Source organism: Aotus nancymaae, unplaced genomic scaffold, assembly GCF_030222135.1.
Source record: "Aotus nancymaae isolate 86718 unplaced genomic scaffold, 86718_ANA_hifiasm-v0.15.2.pri h1tg000072l, whole genome shotgun sequence".
NCBI classification, from domain to species: domain Eukaryota; kingdom Metazoa; phylum Chordata; class Mammalia; order Primates; family Aotidae; genus Aotus; species Aotus nancymaae.
Window position 1 is genome coordinate 14,579,765 of NW_026988487.1, and position 17,768 is coordinate 14,597,532.

The window sequence follows — 17,768 nt, forward strand, 5'->3', positions numbered from 1 at the left end:
GAGAAGGAGGCACATAAGCAATTCATGTAAGTAATTATATATTTGAAGGTGATAAATGCTTTGGGGATAAAACAGAGCAGGGTGATGAGGAGGTGAAGGGAATGCTGGGGGAGGGTCTGACCTTTCAGGTGGGTGGTCAGGGTAGGACTCACAGAGGAGGGGCCTTTGGGCAGACTTGAAGGAGAAGGAGTACGCCATGCAGGCCTTTGGATGCAGGTGAAAGAATGTTCTGAGTTGTAAAGCAAGGTATTGTGTTATCACCGGCGGGGAGAGATGCATGAGACACAGAGATGGACCAGAATAAGATCCCACCAGCTCCCAAGCCGAGAAAGTTGGGGAGAAAGATGCTCGGAATGTCCCCTCTCACCCCACAGCTGCCCGCAGTTCCCTCTGGCTTCTCTCCGTGCCACCCCCTCCCCCAGCCAGCTGCAGCTCCCCTTCCAAAATATCCAGCCTTATTCAGCTTGTTGGTGGCAGCTAAAGGAGGGACCAGTGTCTCCCGGAGGCTGAGAAAGGACGAGTGGGGGCTGCTCCCAAACCCGGCCTCAGCTGGCGGAGGCCTCTCCAGATGAGCCCAGGAAAGAGTGGGATGTGGCAGGGGGTGAGTGAGGAAGGATGGATGTTGGGGGATGGATCGGGCCAGCGAAGAATGCAGAGAGACAAGAAATTGGGAAAGAAGAGATTGACAATGTGCAGGTCAGCACCTGCAGGGATGCCACACACCTCTAAAGCCAAAGGAAACGGGCCCAGAATGCCCAAGTGGGGGAAACCAGCAGTTCTTAGGTGGGGTGGGGTGGGATTGTAGAGGAGATGTTGGGAATAGTCTCTGGGCCTAGAGGAAAGCCAAAGTCATTGCAGAAGGGGTCCCGGGACAACCTGAGAATTTCAGTTATATCGAAGGATTTTCCTAAGCAGACCAACCAGTTTTCTCTCTCTGCTTCCCTTCTGCCTGAGCGTGGCCAGACAGGCCATACAGATCTTCAAGATGGAAGAAAATCAAAATCAATCGGGCAGGCAAGAAGAGACCTCTGGAAGGGCAGCTAGGGTCTGCACAGGCTGCAGAGGAGAGATAAGGGCAACGAAGAGAAAGGCTGGCCTGGTTGGCAAGCAGACTGAGGAAAGCAGAGGCAGGCTGAAAATAGATTGCGGGCGGGAGGGAAGAAAGCCAGACCAGGAAAGAAGGGAGAGCAGAGGCAATCGATGCCTTCGTGACTCTGACCCAATTTTTCATCTCTCAGCCTCTCCAAAACATGAGGAGATGGAGCGGAAATAGGGAAAGACAGGCAAAGAGGGAGGAGAGTCAGGGCAAAGTAATTTGAGTCCTTAGACCCAGGTGATCGTGGGGTACCAGTCAGGGATGGTGGTGGGGAGAAGAGGAGGTATACACTGTCCTCAGTACCAGTTAAGACTCCAGCAGAGTTTGGCATCCCAGAATGAATTTCAGAGCTTAAAGAATGTGAGTGTACCCAGGAAGGAGGGTTAACTATCTAGAAAGGTCAGAGAAGGCTGAGTCAGTCTGGAGACAGTCAGCTGGAAAGTTAACTCCATGCCTGTATTTTACTTCTTAGAAGAGTGATGAAAGATAATTTTTTTTTTTTGAGACAGAGTCTCATTCTGTCACCCAGGCTGGAGTGCAGTGGTGTGATCTTGGCTCACTGCAACCTCTGCCTCCCTGGTTCAAGCGATTCTCCTGCCTCAGCCTCCTAAGTAACTGGGATTACAGGCATGGGTGCCACGCCCAGCTAATTTTTGTATTTTTAGTAGAGATGGGGTTTTACCACGTTGGCCAGGATGGTCTCCATCTCCTGACCTTGTGATCCGCCCACCTCGGCCTACCAAAGTGCTGGGATTACAGGCGTAAGCCACTGCACCTGGCCAAGAATTTGTTTTTTTAATGGTGGGCTTTTAGTGCAGCAAGAGGGATTAAAGTTAGACTTCAGGAAATCCATCCCATTAGGTAGATTCGTGAGATACTAAAACATGTAGATGAGCATTCTTGTATTTTTTCCTTGGAAATCTTTTTTAAAAAATGAGAAGCCCCGCTATTTGGGCCTGTAGAGGCTTGTCTGAAGGCCAGGGCCTCCCCTCAAAAGTTCTGGAAGTCTGCTGGCTAGAAAGGGGGCCTAGGATTTTTATTACCCTGGGGGTAGGGTCTGAAATAGATATCTGGACCTAAGACAGAGCTGATACTGGCACCTGGGTTAGGGAGAATGGGGAGGCCCAAGGTGGGCTGGATCTGTCAGCCCTGGAGGAGCAGCAGGGACAAGGGGTGGGATTCTAACAGGCAGGACCCTTGACATTTACATAACGTTGAATCATGAATAAGCCCAGCTCTGGGGTTCCTAGTTAGCACTGCTCATCTGTATCTTTATTAAGCTTTATAAACGATTCAGCTCCTACCCCTTCCCCCCGCCCCTGCCCAGCCTGCCCCCAAGCATCAGGGTGGTTGATTGCTCATTATTTTAGACTAGATTTGTTTCACCAACATTCAGTGAGGCATGGAGTGTGGGGGTGGGCACCGGAGAGAGGAACGAATCCAAAAGGCAAGTGGAGTGAGGGGGTCGGGGGCTGGAGAACGGAAGCAGCAGCTGTGGGAAGGCAGGTCACAGCTGTGAGCAGAGGCACAGAGCGAGGGACTCGGGCATCACTCTCCAAAATGCTCCTGGGACCAACATCTTCAGGAGAGAGGTTTCTTAGATTCCCCGAAATGTGCTGGGTTCAAGTCCCACTCGAATCCCTGGTTTCCCTTTCATCTGCTGCCAAGCCCCCAGCAGGCCCCGTGCTCAGCTCCAGCACAGCACTGAGGCGTCGGAGCATCGAGTGACAGTCCCCAGGGAAGTTCTCACTTTTTCCTGAGGCAGGAATTTTGCTATTTTCACGCCAAAAAAAAAAAAAAAAAAAAAAAAAAAAAAAAATCTGCTACGCTTGCAAGGCAAGAACAAGCACCAGGTCTATTAGGGGAGAAAGAGCTCGAGATCGGAACAGATGCACTTGGTGAGAGAATCTGTAGGACAAGGGAATACCGTGTCCACAGAGAGTTCGAGCCCACCTTGAAAGAGGAACCTGGAGATGGGCAGCCTTCACCTGGTCTGAGCGGCTCTGGGGACTGCCTGGTCGCCTGGCCGGAAACGAGGAGAAGTGTTTCATGGTATGAACACAAAGGAGTTGGCGGGAAGCTGGTAGGGGAAAGAGCATTTCTCAACCCTGGCTGTGCGTTATAACCACCTGGGGAGCTTTAAAAATCCTGATGTTTGGGCCCCACCCAAGACGAATTAAATCAGAATTGCTGAGGGAGAAGTCCCCAGGCACCAAATTTTTTAAAAAGCTCTTCAATTTTGTTTGGATCCTAAACAGACCAATTTAAATATACATATTATAAAATATATAACAAAAATATATAATAAAATCAGGGACATTTAAACGTTGACTGGATGTTTTGTATTAAGGAATTATTGATCATATTTTAGATGTGTTAAGAGTATTGTGATTATGTTTTATAGTCATTTTCTGGCTGGGTGTGATGTCGCATGCCTGTAATCCCAGTGCTTTGGGAGGCCAAGGTGGGAGGATCACTTGAGGCCAGGCATTTGAGGCTGCAGTGAGTCATGATCATGCCATTGCACTCCAGCCAGGACAAAAGAGCAAGGCCTTGTTTCTATTTGGAAAAAAAAAAAAAAAAAAAAGGAGGTTGGCCGGGCACAGCGGTGGCTCATGCCTGTAATCCCAGCACTTTGGGAGGCTAAGGCAGGTGGATCACAAGGTCAAGAGTTCGAGACCAGCCTGGCCAATATGGTGAAACCCCATCTCTACTAAAAATAAAAAAAATTAGCCAGGCGTGGTGGTGAGTGCCTGTAGTTCCCAGCTGCGGCAGGAGGATCCCTTGAACCTGGGAGGTGGAGGTTGCAGTGAGCTGAGATCGCGCCACTGCACTCCAGCCTGGCAACAGCAGAGCAAAGACTCTGTCTCAAAAAAAAAAAAAAAAAATGAAATAAAATAAAAACAAAAATACAAAATATTAAGTGAGCGTGGTGGCGTGTGCCTGTAGTCCCAGCTACTCAGGAGGGTGAGGCAGGAGAATCGCTTGAACCCAGGAGGTGGAGGTTGCAGTGAGCCAAGATGGCATCCCTGCACTCCAACCTGGCGAGAGAGTAAGACTCTCATCTCCTCCCCTCCCTCCCCTCCCCTCCCCCTCCCTCCCCTTTCCTCCCCTCCCCTCTCCTTTCCTGTCCTCTCTTCTCATCTCCTCTCTTTTCTGACATCCTGATATCCTCTCACTCTGTCACCCAGGCTGAAGTGCTGAAGTGCAGTGGTGCTATCGCAGGTCACTGCAGCCTTGACCTTCCAGGTTCAAGTGATCCTTCTACCTCAGCCTCCTAAGTAGCTGGCACTGCAAGCACACACCACCATGCCTGGCTAATTATTTTTAGTTTTTGTAGAGATGGGGGCTCTCTATGTTGCCCAGACTGGTCTCAAACTCCTGGGCTCAAGTGATTCACTTGCCTCGGTCTTCCAAATTGTTGGGATTACAGACGTGAGCCACCGTGCCTGGCTTCATTTTCTTTTCTTTGAGGGATACGAAACTATTTCCTGGTGAAATGACATCATGTCTGTCAGCTTCAAAATAATACAGTGAAGAGAATGGGGAAGTGGCAGGGTTGCCAATGAAGCAAGATTCCCTGTTGATAACTGTTTTAATTTTTCTTATTTTAAATTAAATTAAGGCCAGTTGTGGTGGCTCACACCAGTAATCCCAGCACTTTGAGAGGCCAAGGTGGGTGGATCGCCTGAAGTCAGGAGTTTGAGACCAGCCTGGCCAACATGGTGAAACACTGTCTCTACTAAATACAAAAAAATTAGCCAGGTGTGGTGGCACATGCCCGTAATCTGAGCTACTTGGGAGGCTGAGACAGGAGAACTGCTTGTACCTGGGAGGCAGAGGTTGCAGTGAGCTGAGATCGCGCCATTGCACTCCAGCCTGGGCAACAGGAGTGAAACTCTGTCTCAAAAAAAAATTTTTTTTTTTATTTAATTTTTTTATATGGGGGTCTCACTGTGTTTCCCAGGCTGAATTTGAACTCCTGGGCTCAAGGAATTCTCCCATCTCAGCCTCCTGAGGAGTGATAACTGTTGAAGCTGCTTAATGGGTAAACAGGTGTATTAGTCCAGTCTCACACTGCTATGAAGAAATATTAAAGACTGGGTAATTTATAAAGAAAGGTTTAATTGACTCACAGTTCCGTGTGACTGGGGAAGGCCTCAGGAAACTTACAATCATGATGAAATGTACCTCTTCACAGGGCAGCAGGAGAGAGAATGAGTGCAGAGTGAAGAGTGGAAAAGCTCCTTATAAAACCATCAGCTCTCCTGACAACTCACTCACTATTATAAGAACAGCATGGGGGTAAGTGCCCCCATGATTCAATTACCTCCCATTGAGTCCATCCCACGACACATGGGGATTATGGGAACTATAGTTCAAGATGAGATTTGGGTGGGAACACAGCCAAACCATATCAACAGTTTCATTCATTATGCCTTTTTTTTTTTTTTTTACTTTTTATATATAAACCAAAATAGCCTGGGGTGAGAACCTCAGAACCAGCCACTTAGGAAGACAGGGGCCACCTCAGCACTTCTGCAGGCAGAACCAGCTTGGAGGAGAACAGGTTTGCAGGACCCTAAATAAGAGGGTCTTGGCTGGCTCTGTCTCCAATGTCCTGGGCCCTGGGCAGCACAAGGCCACTTGGGGAAAGAATAACTGGCACTTAGAGATGCAACTTGGGGTTTGGAGGGTATGGGGATCACTCCATCAGCGTAGAGACCCCTCCGTGTCTCCGCCATTACGGAGTTAGAGCCCGGACATATTCTCCCCCCACCGCTGAGGCCAGTCGAGCTGAGGAAAAAAGAAGGAAGTGATAGAGGCCTGAGTTTGCAGAAGCCTATTCTTGATCCACTGAGCTAATGGCATGTCTGGGTGAGGCCTGCGTGACTATTTACGAGACTATTGTCTCTTTAAGTTCCCGTTCTGGGCTGGTTTTATGACTCTGTTTACCTGCATTCACTAAATCCCGTGTTCGCTCACGTTACTTAAAAAATGCTACCCCTCAAATTATCGCTCGCCTTGATGTTATTTACTGTAACTGTAGTCATTGATAAGAGGATAAGAATCTTAATAGGATTAGAATCGTTTGTTTGTTTTGGGTTCAGCGATCTTTAGATAAACCTGTATGCTACCCTCTCCCATGCTTACTTTGTAATTTTCTGTTCCCTCCTGATAAAACTTTTGTAATGGGACCTACGTCAGTCACTGTATGAAAAAACATATATAAGCATCTGTGCACAAAGAATAAATCACTGATCTGAGCACAGCTCGTTTCAGACCTCCAGATCCATTTTTCTCTATCTCTCTTTTCTTCCGCGCACTCTCTCTTCCAGGTATTAGGACCCTCTTGCTGGTCAAGAGACCCCCGGCAGATGTGCCGATCTCACGGACCCCAACAGGAGGGCTCTGCAAACTTCTTCCCTGTACGCCCATACAGCCTCTGTGGACTGAGTCCCCGTGCTCTGTACCAGGCCTGGAGGCCAGACTGAGGGAGCCACCTGCCTGAGGCAACCAATCAAACAATGAGCTTCTTCTCTCTGCCTCCCTGCCCTCTCCTGATCAGCTCCACAGGGATTCAGACCCCCATCTCCTTTGGCATCCCCCACTGCCCATCACCACTGCTTCCCTGCACCGTCACTCCTCTGACAGGCTTATCTACCAGTGCCAGAGAACGTTAGCCCAGGTGACTTCATCAGGGGTTGGGGGCAGCCTGAACACAAATCCGTAGAACTGTGAGCACCCAGGACCCCATCGACAGAGGGAGCGGGAGAAGGCCCCAGAGAGATTCCCCGGTAGCTTGACCCTACTTGCATATCACTCTTTTAATGAACAAATCAAATGAATCCTAAATTCTCAGTTATCTAGCATCCCAAACTAGCTGAGTCTCTTCAGCCTTGGCCCATGACCAACACAGGAGTGCCCATGTTCTCCACGTGCTCCTGAGAAACAGTTTCCTGCCCTGCTGAAGTGAACGCCCCCATCCCGCTGCACAACTCAGCCCTGTCCTCTAGCCATTTCCACAGGCTCACCCTCTCCGGCCTCCCGCTCAATTTGGGGCTCTATCTGTCTTCTATGCTCCATTACCTTCCCCCATGGCCTCTAGGGGATGGGGAGGGGAGAGAGTTGGAGGGGGGGCTGTTGAAGAGATTTTTGGAATCGGTGCCTGCGCATCACCCGCTGCCATGAGTTATTTCAGCGCTGATGTTTGTCTCGAGCTGATTATTCCAGCCCGAGAACAGGTGGAGCAGCCTGCGGTGGTTTATTCGTCAGCCAAGGCCATCTGTTCCCAACAAGCTGAGATTTGTAGCTGATTTCTACTGGGGAGCAAGGAGTGGGGGTGGGGAGGGAGATGGAGATCACACCCACCCCTCAGGGGACTTGCTCCTCTCAGACCTTCCAGGATGCCTGAACCCCAGGGCTTCCCCTTTTACTAGGGGTCCTGCATTTTCTCAGAGAAACTCACTGGTCACTCAACTCTGGCAACAACATTTCCCTAAGGGGCTACACCTTAGATGAAATCATGTATTAGAAGCACAAATCTACCAGCCAGGCACAAAGTCTGGCCAATGAGCCATATGCCCCCCTTGCAGATCTTTGAGGAAAAAAAAAGTATATCACTATGACACAAATATCCTAAATGACCTTCTCAGTTCTTGGCTTCTCCTCATCCCAACCCCACTGCCAGTCCCTTTAACAAAAACATCCTCACCTAAACCGATCACCTGCAGGGCTCCCGGCTAAGTGGGAGGGCTTGGTCTAGATGCTCTGTCTCATCCGCCCTGCTCCCCTCCCCTAAATACCCTGTTCATGTTCCACCCTCCAATCTGTTCCTCTTCCAGCTTCCACTCTCAGCTGTGCCAAGAGAGCCTGCTGCTTTAAGAATGGCTTTCCCTGAGCAAGAGATATAAGCAGTTTCTAAGCAGCTTTGCCACACGGTTTGCCACCCCCCCCACCACCCCACCTGCTATGATTTCTGTATATGAAATGCTGGGAAAGAAGTGACTCTTATAGTCACGCTAATATGACAAATTGGGGCCTTCTTTGGTGTTGCTACACACATCTGTACTGACTTTTAAAAATGGTATGAAAACTTGGTATTGAAAGCACAGCTACTTCACCTATAACCCTACATCCCCAAGTAAAACAACTTACAGTTTTCAGAGGTCCCTTCTAATATTTATTTATTGATCTGTGTTTTCCCATCTACTTTTGTCATGTCTATATGTAACCTTAGGAACCCATTAACAGAGCTAGAAGACTGCCTCACTTTCTAGTTGGTTCTCTCGGCTTATTTTGTCAGTTCTGGTAGCAGACACTCGTTTCTACTATTAAATCCTGCCCAGTGGCTGAGTATGTGTCTACCAGAAACAGATGTGCTCCGGAACCCACAAAGGCAGTCCATGAGACCTGTGTTTCCAGGGCAGAAACTTCCAGGGAATGCACTCACTAGGGTTGCTCTCCCTTGGACAGTAGTCCCCCAGCGGCCCTCAAGCAAGGGTGACAACCTGCAATTGATGCCAGCCCCCAAGGTTAAGATGAGCCATGAGACCTCTTTCGTCACATACTATTTTATATTTGCCTGGCTACCTGTCACTCATCTGTCTTTCAAAGTCCTAATGTTTCTGAATCTATTGACTATATCTTTCCCATACAGAGATCTTTTAAACTTCTTTTCTTAAAAAAAAAAAAAAAAAAAGAATTTCCATTTTCAAATTCCCTAGTGTCCTCTCTTTCCCAAATCCATTTGCTTTTTTTCCTAATCTAGTCAGATCATAGACGTGGCACAAAACATATAAAAATTTATTAAAATGTGGAAACTCTTTGACTCTTAAGCCAAAGCCACTTCAAATGTAATTTGCCTGGATAGTGTCAAAACGTAATATCCTTTTTGAATTTTCTTTTTTTGTAAAACCATCATAGCTGACTTTTAATATCTACAGCAAATTCTATCTGCACACATAAGTATTCCACTGGGGGATTTATGTCACTGACTTCAATCGCAAAGCATACACTCTTTTTGGAATCTCCCTTATGTATATGACCCATCACTGGGGCGCACGCTACAGAAGATTCAATTTCTCTGTACGATTCCTTCTAAACACATGCAGCATCCTTGTTAACTCCAAAATGGCTATTGCTGTGGAAATCTTTCCTCCCAGATCAAATAGCAGGGAATGGTCTGGATTGTTGTTGTACTGTAATGAAATTAGACTGAAGTGAATATAGCTTAAAATATGCATTCTGAGCGATGTGGAACTGTTATTCATATTGCTGGCACAGTGGGAGTGAAGTGAAAATGTGATAATGTATGGGGGATGCTCTGAAAATTGTGAAGAGCGACGCAAATGTGAAGTAGATATTTTCCCCCCAAATTGCCAAGAAGCGTTTCCTTTCTGAGGCCAGGCCTTGGCGAATGCCAAGCGCACACGATTTGAAATGAGGACCATGGTAGCAGTTCTTTGCTTTCTTGCGTCTCACTGCATCCTCTGCCAAGGCCAGAATAGTTAGGAGACGCCTGGCCAGCTGCTGGAAGCAAGTTGAGGACTCTGCTTAGAAAGATGACATCACCCCTCAGCCTTGGTTTTCTTTCCAGGTCTTCACAGAGTTGTGATGGAGGTGAAATGAGTTGTAGGCAAAGTGCACAAGCACTGGGGCCATCATACTAAGTTCTCAACAAATGGGAACTATTGTTGGTCTTATCACCCTCCTCATCATTGCACAAGTAAGTAGTGTCACTACTGACAGGATAGGAAGGGGTCCCTCAGTCCCAGCCACTGGCTCTCGGCCTCAGCTCAGACCAGAGACTTCCAAGTGCGCTTAAAAGGGCGGGAAACAGTATTTCCGGGTTGCTGGAAGAGTAGACGGGTCCTTATGCCACTGTAATCCTTAAAAGGGCAACGCAGTTCCTGTCCGGGCGCGGCTGACGCACGCCTGTAATCCCAACACTTTGGGAGGCTGAGGCAGTTGGATCACCTGATGTCAGGGGTTCGCGACCAGCCTGACTAACATGGTGAAACCCCGTCTTTACTAAATACAAAAAAATTAGCCGGGCGTGGTGGCGCATGCCTATAATCCGAGCTACTTGGGAGGCTGAGATAGTAGAATCGATTGTACCTGGGAGGCGGAGGTTGCAGTGAGCGGAGATCGCGCCTTTGTACTCCAGCTAGGCTAACAAGCGAGGAAACTCCGTTTCAAAAAAATAAAAATAAAAAAAGGGCAACCCACATGGGCTTGCCTGTCAGCGACTAGAAAACCTATTGCCCTTTTAAGAGGCGTGGCTTCTTGTTATTGAATAAAGAACCTCCATGCGGAGGCGGGACCAGAAGGCCGAAGAACAGTGGACATGCAAACGAGATATGAATATGCTAATAAACTTTGCTTTCCCAGTGAATGGCAAGGCAGAGCAGGCTAGGGAAGGAGAGGAAATGACAGGATGAGGTTCAACCGAGTGGCAGAAGGGAAACCAACTCCCAATAGACCATGCACGTCGTTTCTTCCACAGCACCAGGATCTCGAAGCCCCACTGGCACCACCCGTCAATCCCTCCAGTTCCTCACTAGAGGGGATGAAGGGGAAGGGCGTGGGAGATTCTTTTGACTGTGGTAAGGAGCTCTGAATTTAGACGCCAGAAGGTTCTTGCCAGCAGTACTACCTTGTTTCACAGATGGGGAAACCGAGGCCTGACAGGTTAAGCCCCTTCTCCAAGGTTGCAGTGCTAGAGGCAGAAGAAGAGCTTAGTTTGGCAGGTTTTGTCTATTTTTGCTTTGTTTTCACTACTGCACGTGGGCACCACTCTGGAGGTGAAAAGGCAGCAGCAGCAAAGGCAGCAGAGCTTGGTACATTATCAAGCGTGTCCCGGACTGCCCACCAGGCTGGAGGTTTTAGAAAATATGTCCTAGGGGAAGATGAAAGGAGTCGGGTGGCTGCCAGTAGCCGAAGCAGGCAAGGACAAATTATCATAGACTTGTCTGGAATGTGTTGCTATATAAAAGGTGATGAAGTGTTCCAGCTTCCCAGAGAACCGGTGCAGTGGAAATGAACAGGGAACAGAAAGGATTAGGGTTAGATTTAAGACAGTACTTTCTCCCAGGGATGAAAATTGGGCCCTTTATTCAGTGACCAACGCAGGCTAGGAACTCATCCCCCTCCCTTCCACTTCTGAGGCCTTTGGGAATCCATCTCCCTCCAGTCCCACATGGCCTGCTTGGAGGTCAGGAATGAATTAGATGACTTTTAAAAGTCCCCACTATTCAGGTAGGAGATCCTTTCTCTGGATGGGCCTCCTGCGCTCTTTGCTGAGGGTGAGGACAGCAGCTGCTCTGGCTCCAGGGCCCTGGGGGAGAAACAGCAGTCATGGCATCTCTTGCAACACGCTCCCTGCCAAATTGATTCAAATTGGCTTGGATATGAACATATGATTAAAGGAGCGGCGCGATTCATTTATCAGGAGAGATTAAAGAGCGGCATCTGCGCAGCCTAGCTGGGGGACAATTAAGGAGCAAATCACTAAGTGTCTGTGCCACCAGGCACAGGGGCGGAGGATGGGGGAAGGACAACTGGGATAATCTGCCAAGGAGACACAAGGACAAAAGAAGACCATTTAGGGGTCACTGCCTGCCACTGCCGTTTCTAGGCACAGACTTGGCACCAATGGGAGTCCCACAGGGTGCTGGTTCCCGCCCGTGCCTCTTATTCAGGAGTCAGAGCAATCCTGGGGATCTGCAATTATAGAGAGGATCTAGCAGGCTGGTTTTGAGTCTGGTAAAGAGCCAGATCTGCCTTCCGCAGCATCTTAAGGACCAGAGGTACCATGAGCGTACAGGTAAGGCCAACAGCACAGCTTTCAAGGTACACCCAAAATGAAGATGGGCTTTGGTGATCTTAAAGGCTCCTGGACTCCTCTGGGGAACTGGTGCCAAAGGAATTGTCTCCTTCTCAGCCTGGAGCCTACCACCTTGGCCAAGGGGCTGTGCTGAAACTTGGAGAAGCACTGGTCATGTGGCAATGCATAGCCAGCCTGTGGCATGTTCTACCATCACCTATCTTTCCCTGCCCCAGGACCTTTGTTTAAGCTCTTCTCAGTATGCCTTTCCCAGCAATTCTACCTGTGGAAGTGCTATTTTCAAGCCCCGGTCAAAATATCAGCTCCTTTTAGAGGCTTTCCCAATCCTCCATGCCAAAGAGAATATCTCCCTCCATAATATGTCCAAAGCAACTTCTTCGTCCTTTTTATGTCTTACGTAATTATTTCCACGTGGACCTGCTCCAGCCCTCGTCCACAAGCCCCTGGAGGATGGATACTATGATGTGTTCCTCTCTACCCACCCACTCCAAGCTTGCACATACTAAGAAGTGCAGTATGTATTTTGTGTCTACCTCCCTCCACTTTATGAAGGAAGAGACCTTATCCATCACCAGCACCCAGAATGGGGCCTAGGCACAGCAGGCAGTCATGAACTATTTCTCAGCTGTTAGGGAAGTGAGTATGTTTTCTGACTTGAACAAAGCTTTTTATCCCAGGTGGGGTTATTGGAGGTTGATGTTGGAGTTTCCAGTTAAACAGAGGCCTGACTCGGTATGAGTGAACAGATTCGGGAATTCATCTAAAGGTGGCAGGGAGGTTTGTCACACTAGTTCCTGGGAGAAACAGAAAATGTACTGAGCTATGTGAAAACAGAAATAAAAGATAAGAGTGATAGAACTGAACCCAAGCTAGCAGTTTTGTTTTTTTTTTCCAAGTAACTTAGGCCAGGCACAGTGGCTCATGCCTGTAATTCTAGCACTTTGGGAGGCAAGGTAGGCAGATCACTTGAGGTCACAGTTTGAGACCAGTCTGTCCAACATGGTGAAATCCCTTCTCTATTAAAAATACAAAAATTAGCTGGGTGTGGTGGTACACATCTGCAAGTCCCAGCTACTTGGGGGCGGAGGCAGGAGAATCACTTGAACCCCAGGAGGTGGAGGTTACAGTGAGCTGAGATTGTGCCACTGCACTCCAGCTTGGGCGACATAGCAAGACTCTGTCACCAAAAGAAAAACAGTAACTTCACTTTTACTACTGTCTCTATCCTCTTCTCTATTCTGTCGTGGAGCAGTGGAGGGGCAGTCTCCTTTGTTCAAGACGAATCTACTTCTCACTCTGTTCCACTCATTTTGGGAGACTTTTCTCCCTCTTTCCCTTTCTGACTCTGGGTGGCTGACATTACCAGAGCCTCAGCACTTGGGCTGTTTGACATCTTTTCCCACCAATCTGCCCAAACTACTTTATTCGTTCAGGGATTATAACTGGCCACGTTACAGAAGGTAGAAGAGAAGGAGGTGGGTCATTTGTTTCTTGCCCTTCTGCATGAGCTGCCTCTTTGCTGTCAATGAAGGAACAAAGCATGAAGTGGGGTATGCAGACAGACCGAGCGGGGCACAGAGACAGCGCTCCCGACTTTTTCAAGTTGCCCTGTGGGCCAGAGCTAGTTCTGCGAATTTTCATAAAAAAGTCACCTTTGAAATGACTAAAATTAAACTTTTAAAAAAATGTTCTAATGAGAGGGGCTTGAATCCTCTAAAAAAAAAAAAGAAGAAAAAGAGGGAGAGAAGATAGAATCTCTGTAACTGGTGAGATTTAATAATCAGAGAGACCTCAACATTCCCTTGTGGAGGCCAGGGAGGATGAGGCTTGAAGGGCTCTGCTAATCTGAATCACAGTCCCCAAGCTCTTCACATAAAAGGAGGGGCTTATGTCTTCCTTGACCAATCCCCTCATCCCACTACCTCTGCCTGCCCCAAAATGCACTGCCCAGGCTCAAGATGCATTGGTCTGACACTTTGGGGAGCAGGCCAGAGTTCAGGGTGATGTCCCCATGGTCCCCATCAGAATCCTGCCTCTGCCCATCCTGCCACAACCAATCTGGGCTTTACCTGAGCCTGAAAGAACAGGCAGGAAAACTGGTACAGCCAGGAGGAAAAGGGCCTTTATTTCCATACATCGGGTAAACAGGGAAGAGCACAGCCCAATGAGTACAAACCAATTGCAGGAGAGAAGGGGGGTGGCAGATGGGAGCAGCACCAGGCACTGCCCTTGGGCTCCCAAGACTGGTGGAGTTCTCAGGATAACCTTTTAGGGTGGGGGCTGGGTCCTCCAGACCACATGGCATTGTGTCTAAGTGTCTGGGGGCAGCGAGTTGGAAGAAGAATGACACAGGCTTAGGACACAGGGTGAGGATCCATGTCTAATGAGCACTGGCCAAAACTTCCATCTTCAGTTTTTCTGATCACAAAGCCCTCAATCTCAAGCCTTCCCTCTCGAGTTGAGTTTATGGTCCAGGCAACCTGGACAGAGCAGGAGGGAGGCAGTGCTTGGATTAGCCCTGAACTGGTGTAGTTGGAATGGGTTTATCTTAAATAGGTCATTGCACGTAACACGCTGAGACAAAGGGTGGGGTGGGGGCTGAAGGTGTGGATGGTCCCCACGCACCCTTGTCTGCATAGGCTTGCTCAACCCAGCCCAGAAGCACCAGAGAGCCCCTCCCACCTCATTCTTAAGAACCTGGACCTGGCTCTGCTCACCAGTGTCTCCAGCTGCACAGAGAAAGAACTGCTCTCTGAAGAGTGAAGATGGAGATGAGACGAGATTCCCGAGTCATTTCTGGGGGCCCCAGCCACCACTGTAGCCCCCTCCCACTCTGAGGGATGCAGCTGTGATGGAGAGGTTGGGTATTTAAATTAAAAAGTAGAAAGACAGCAGGCACCGAGAAGAGAGAGCCCCCATCCCACACCAGAGGGAAGGCATCGCTGCTCCTCCCCCAATCCTCCCCATGGACCCAGCAACCTAGAGTGTCCCAGTAGGCAACCTGTCCACCGTCCCTGAGCAGGGGGCTGAGAGGGAGGTCAACGTGCTGGCTCCATGCAGTGCCAGGCCACCTGCCACTGCCCACGGTGGCCCAGGGTAGAAGCCAAGAGTGTGGCATTTTGAGGCAGAGAGGAGCAAAAAGTTCTCTTTTCAGAAACTCCTCTTTCCCCCACCTCTTCCACGTGAAGACATCAGACACCCATAGCCTGGAAAGTTCCCCTGACAGAAGGAGGTCAGGGTGTTTCCCATGCAGAGCAGCAGTCGGGTGGGGGAGATGGGTGCTCCACCACTTCCTGGGAGAGGTACCCAGGCAGCTGCAGGCCATAGGGTGAGATGGCTGCAAACCACTCCCCTGGGCTATGCATTGGTCTCTGTCAGCTTGGCCTCTGTGTCGCTGTCACTCAGATTGCTGTAGGAGTATCGGGGTCTGGAGGTGTTGTCGAGAGGGTCGTGCTCATCATCTGACCGGTCAGGGGCAAGGGACTTCCAGTAGCTGGTGGGGCTGCAGGGACAGAGGAATAAGGTTAGGGACAAATGACACTCCTACCTTTAAGCACCCATGCCTTTGGTTCTAGAGGCCCACAAAGCCGCATCAGGGCACTCCCCAAAAGCCAAACATTGTTAGGTAAAAACCTTCCTTGGCTTACTTGGAAGATACTCAAAGTGGTAAGAGGAAGGAGACTCTGGAAGCTTTTAAAGCTCCAAGAAAAGGGATGCAGAGAGCAGTGGGTCTCAGACTTGAGCGGGCATAAGAATCTGATGCAGGCTCCTGGGCCCGTCCTCTTAGAAATCTTGAATCGCTGGCTGTTGGGTACAACCCAGGAATTCTGCATTTTCAGTCCTTCTCCAGAAGGCTCTGAAGCAAGCAGTTCATGAACCACATTGGCCTGGAGACTAGAGGTCTGGTGATTACAACCTGTCTAGGGTAGAAGTTGTCTTAGGCAACCGATTCCTAAAAAGATTGCTTCTGATAAGGAGGCGCTTTCCCCATCAAATACTCCCAGATCGAACCCTTTTCTCTAATGACAGCCCCCTGAGGCCTGTGAGAATTTTTACCCTTTACCATGGCATCATCTACTCACAAGAAATGGAGGCTGAGGAGGGAGAGGCTGGGAAGACCTGTTTTAGGGTGGCCCAAGGGGAAAAGCCCCTTTCTTAGTACAATAACATAACTCAGAGTCTTCATCAGGCTGCTGGCTCTGGAGGCCTCTAGCTATCCCTGATGTGAAGAGGCCTCTTCCCCTGGATGGAGCAGGATCACGGCATTGAACAGGGAAGAGGGGACCTCATCTCACAGCTCCATCCACCTTCCCTTTTCTTTCTTCCAAAGCCTTAGGGCCACCTTCCTCTACTCCTCCTGCCTCCACTGCCTCTGTCAGTTCAAGTGCACTCTCGCTTCAAAACAACTGCAGAAAACACAGCCCACTGTGGCTCCTCTCCTACTGGTGCCCCACACCCAGCCGGGTCCCTTGAGCTGCAGCCCTGCCTCCAGATCCTAGACAGTTCCAACTTCGGCAAACAGCAGTTTCATGTTCCTGCTGCCTACAATTCTGACTTAAGAAGCTGAAAAGGGCCCTTTGTTTACCAGCCCGTTTAAAGTTCTATCCCCAGACCAAAAGAGGAGGAGTCAAGGTTCTGCAGAAAGGACCACCTTCTCAGCTTTTCCCAAGGTGGCAGTGAGAGATGCAGAGGGCAAGATCTGGTCACTGAGTACTCCTGTGCATAAGACATGGCCTAGGCACCCGAGACGGACTCTTACTTTTCACAATAACCCTAAGAAATATTATGAGGAAGCCAGTCCAAAGAGATGAAAGGATCTTGCCCAAGGCCACACAGTATGTAAACTTAAATTTGGGACTTTCAGACCTCAAAGACTTTGGACGATTTCACCCTGCCACTAGATGGGATGACCTGAGGAAAAAAAAAAAAACAAGACCAAACCTGAATTCTCCTGGCTTGGGCCAGTGCCCGGGGGTTATGTAAAGATACTTCTCTCTCTATCCCTGGGGGAAAGGAAAAGGCTGATAGAATACATGTTCAATTATGCAAAATGGTTCAGGAATGGGGCAGTATGGTTAACAGTTATTGTATTTCTCATGAATGAATTACCATTTTTAAAGGAATCAGGATAGCACAAAACACATTTAATACAAACTAGACTGAACATAAATGAGTCTCACTTTGATAGGCCAAAGGCACTTAAGGACTCTGTGGGTGGGGGGGTTTCTAGGACAAAATTATAAAGCTTACTGATGACTGTGCAACACAGAAAAAAATTGGGGTTATTTTAGCTTTGGGGTTGTTTGAATTCTAAATTAGTGGGTGCCTGGTTTGGTTCCCATTTTTTATATAGAATTTCTGGGCACTCAGGGCTAGGGTCTATTAGGCTAAGGAGCACCTCACTTTGTGGAAAGACAGTGGGGTTATTTTGTGGGCAGAGGGGGGCAAGGTAGATGCCAGGGCTGGAATCCAGATGCAAATGAGGCACTGCTGGTGAGCTCCGGGGTGCTGTGAACTGAATTGGGGCCCTCTATTCCTTTCCACTGCCTCACCTCTTTTCAAAGTGGGGGCTCCAGGCCCCACACCCACATTCCTGTGCCTGCCAGGCAGACACCTGGAAAAATGACAGCCAGGTTTCCACACTGTTTCGTCAAGATGCTGGGCAGTGGCAGAGGCTGCCAGGGAGGTGGTAAACTCTATCTCTCTGCCTTGGGCAGTGGACCCACGAGATTGCTCTTGCCTCTAGCTTGGGTGATCTTTAGCCAGTCTCCTTAGTGGCGTCCACTACTCCAGCCATCAGGGAGCCAACAGCAGGCAACTGCC

At 49.0% G+C, this 17,768-nt stretch overlaps 1 protein-coding gene across 5 annotated transcripts in view; it reads right to left on the reverse strand.

The window, feature by feature from the left end:
* Window positions 1–14,422: 14,422 nt before the first annotated feature.
* MYO18A (myosin XVIIIA) overlaps window positions 14,423–17,768 on the reverse strand; it is a 103,397-nt gene continuing 100,051 nt past the window's right edge. For all 5 annotated transcript variants that reach the window (XM_064367648.1, XM_012449317.3, XM_064367649.1 and 2 more), the window contains one exon: window positions 14,423–15,447. In XM_064367648.1, the coding sequence (XP_064223718.1) occupies window positions 15,303–15,447 (145 nt within the window). In that variant the 3' untranslated portion in view covers window positions 14,423–15,302. The remainder of the gene's footprint in view (window positions 15,448–17,768) is intronic.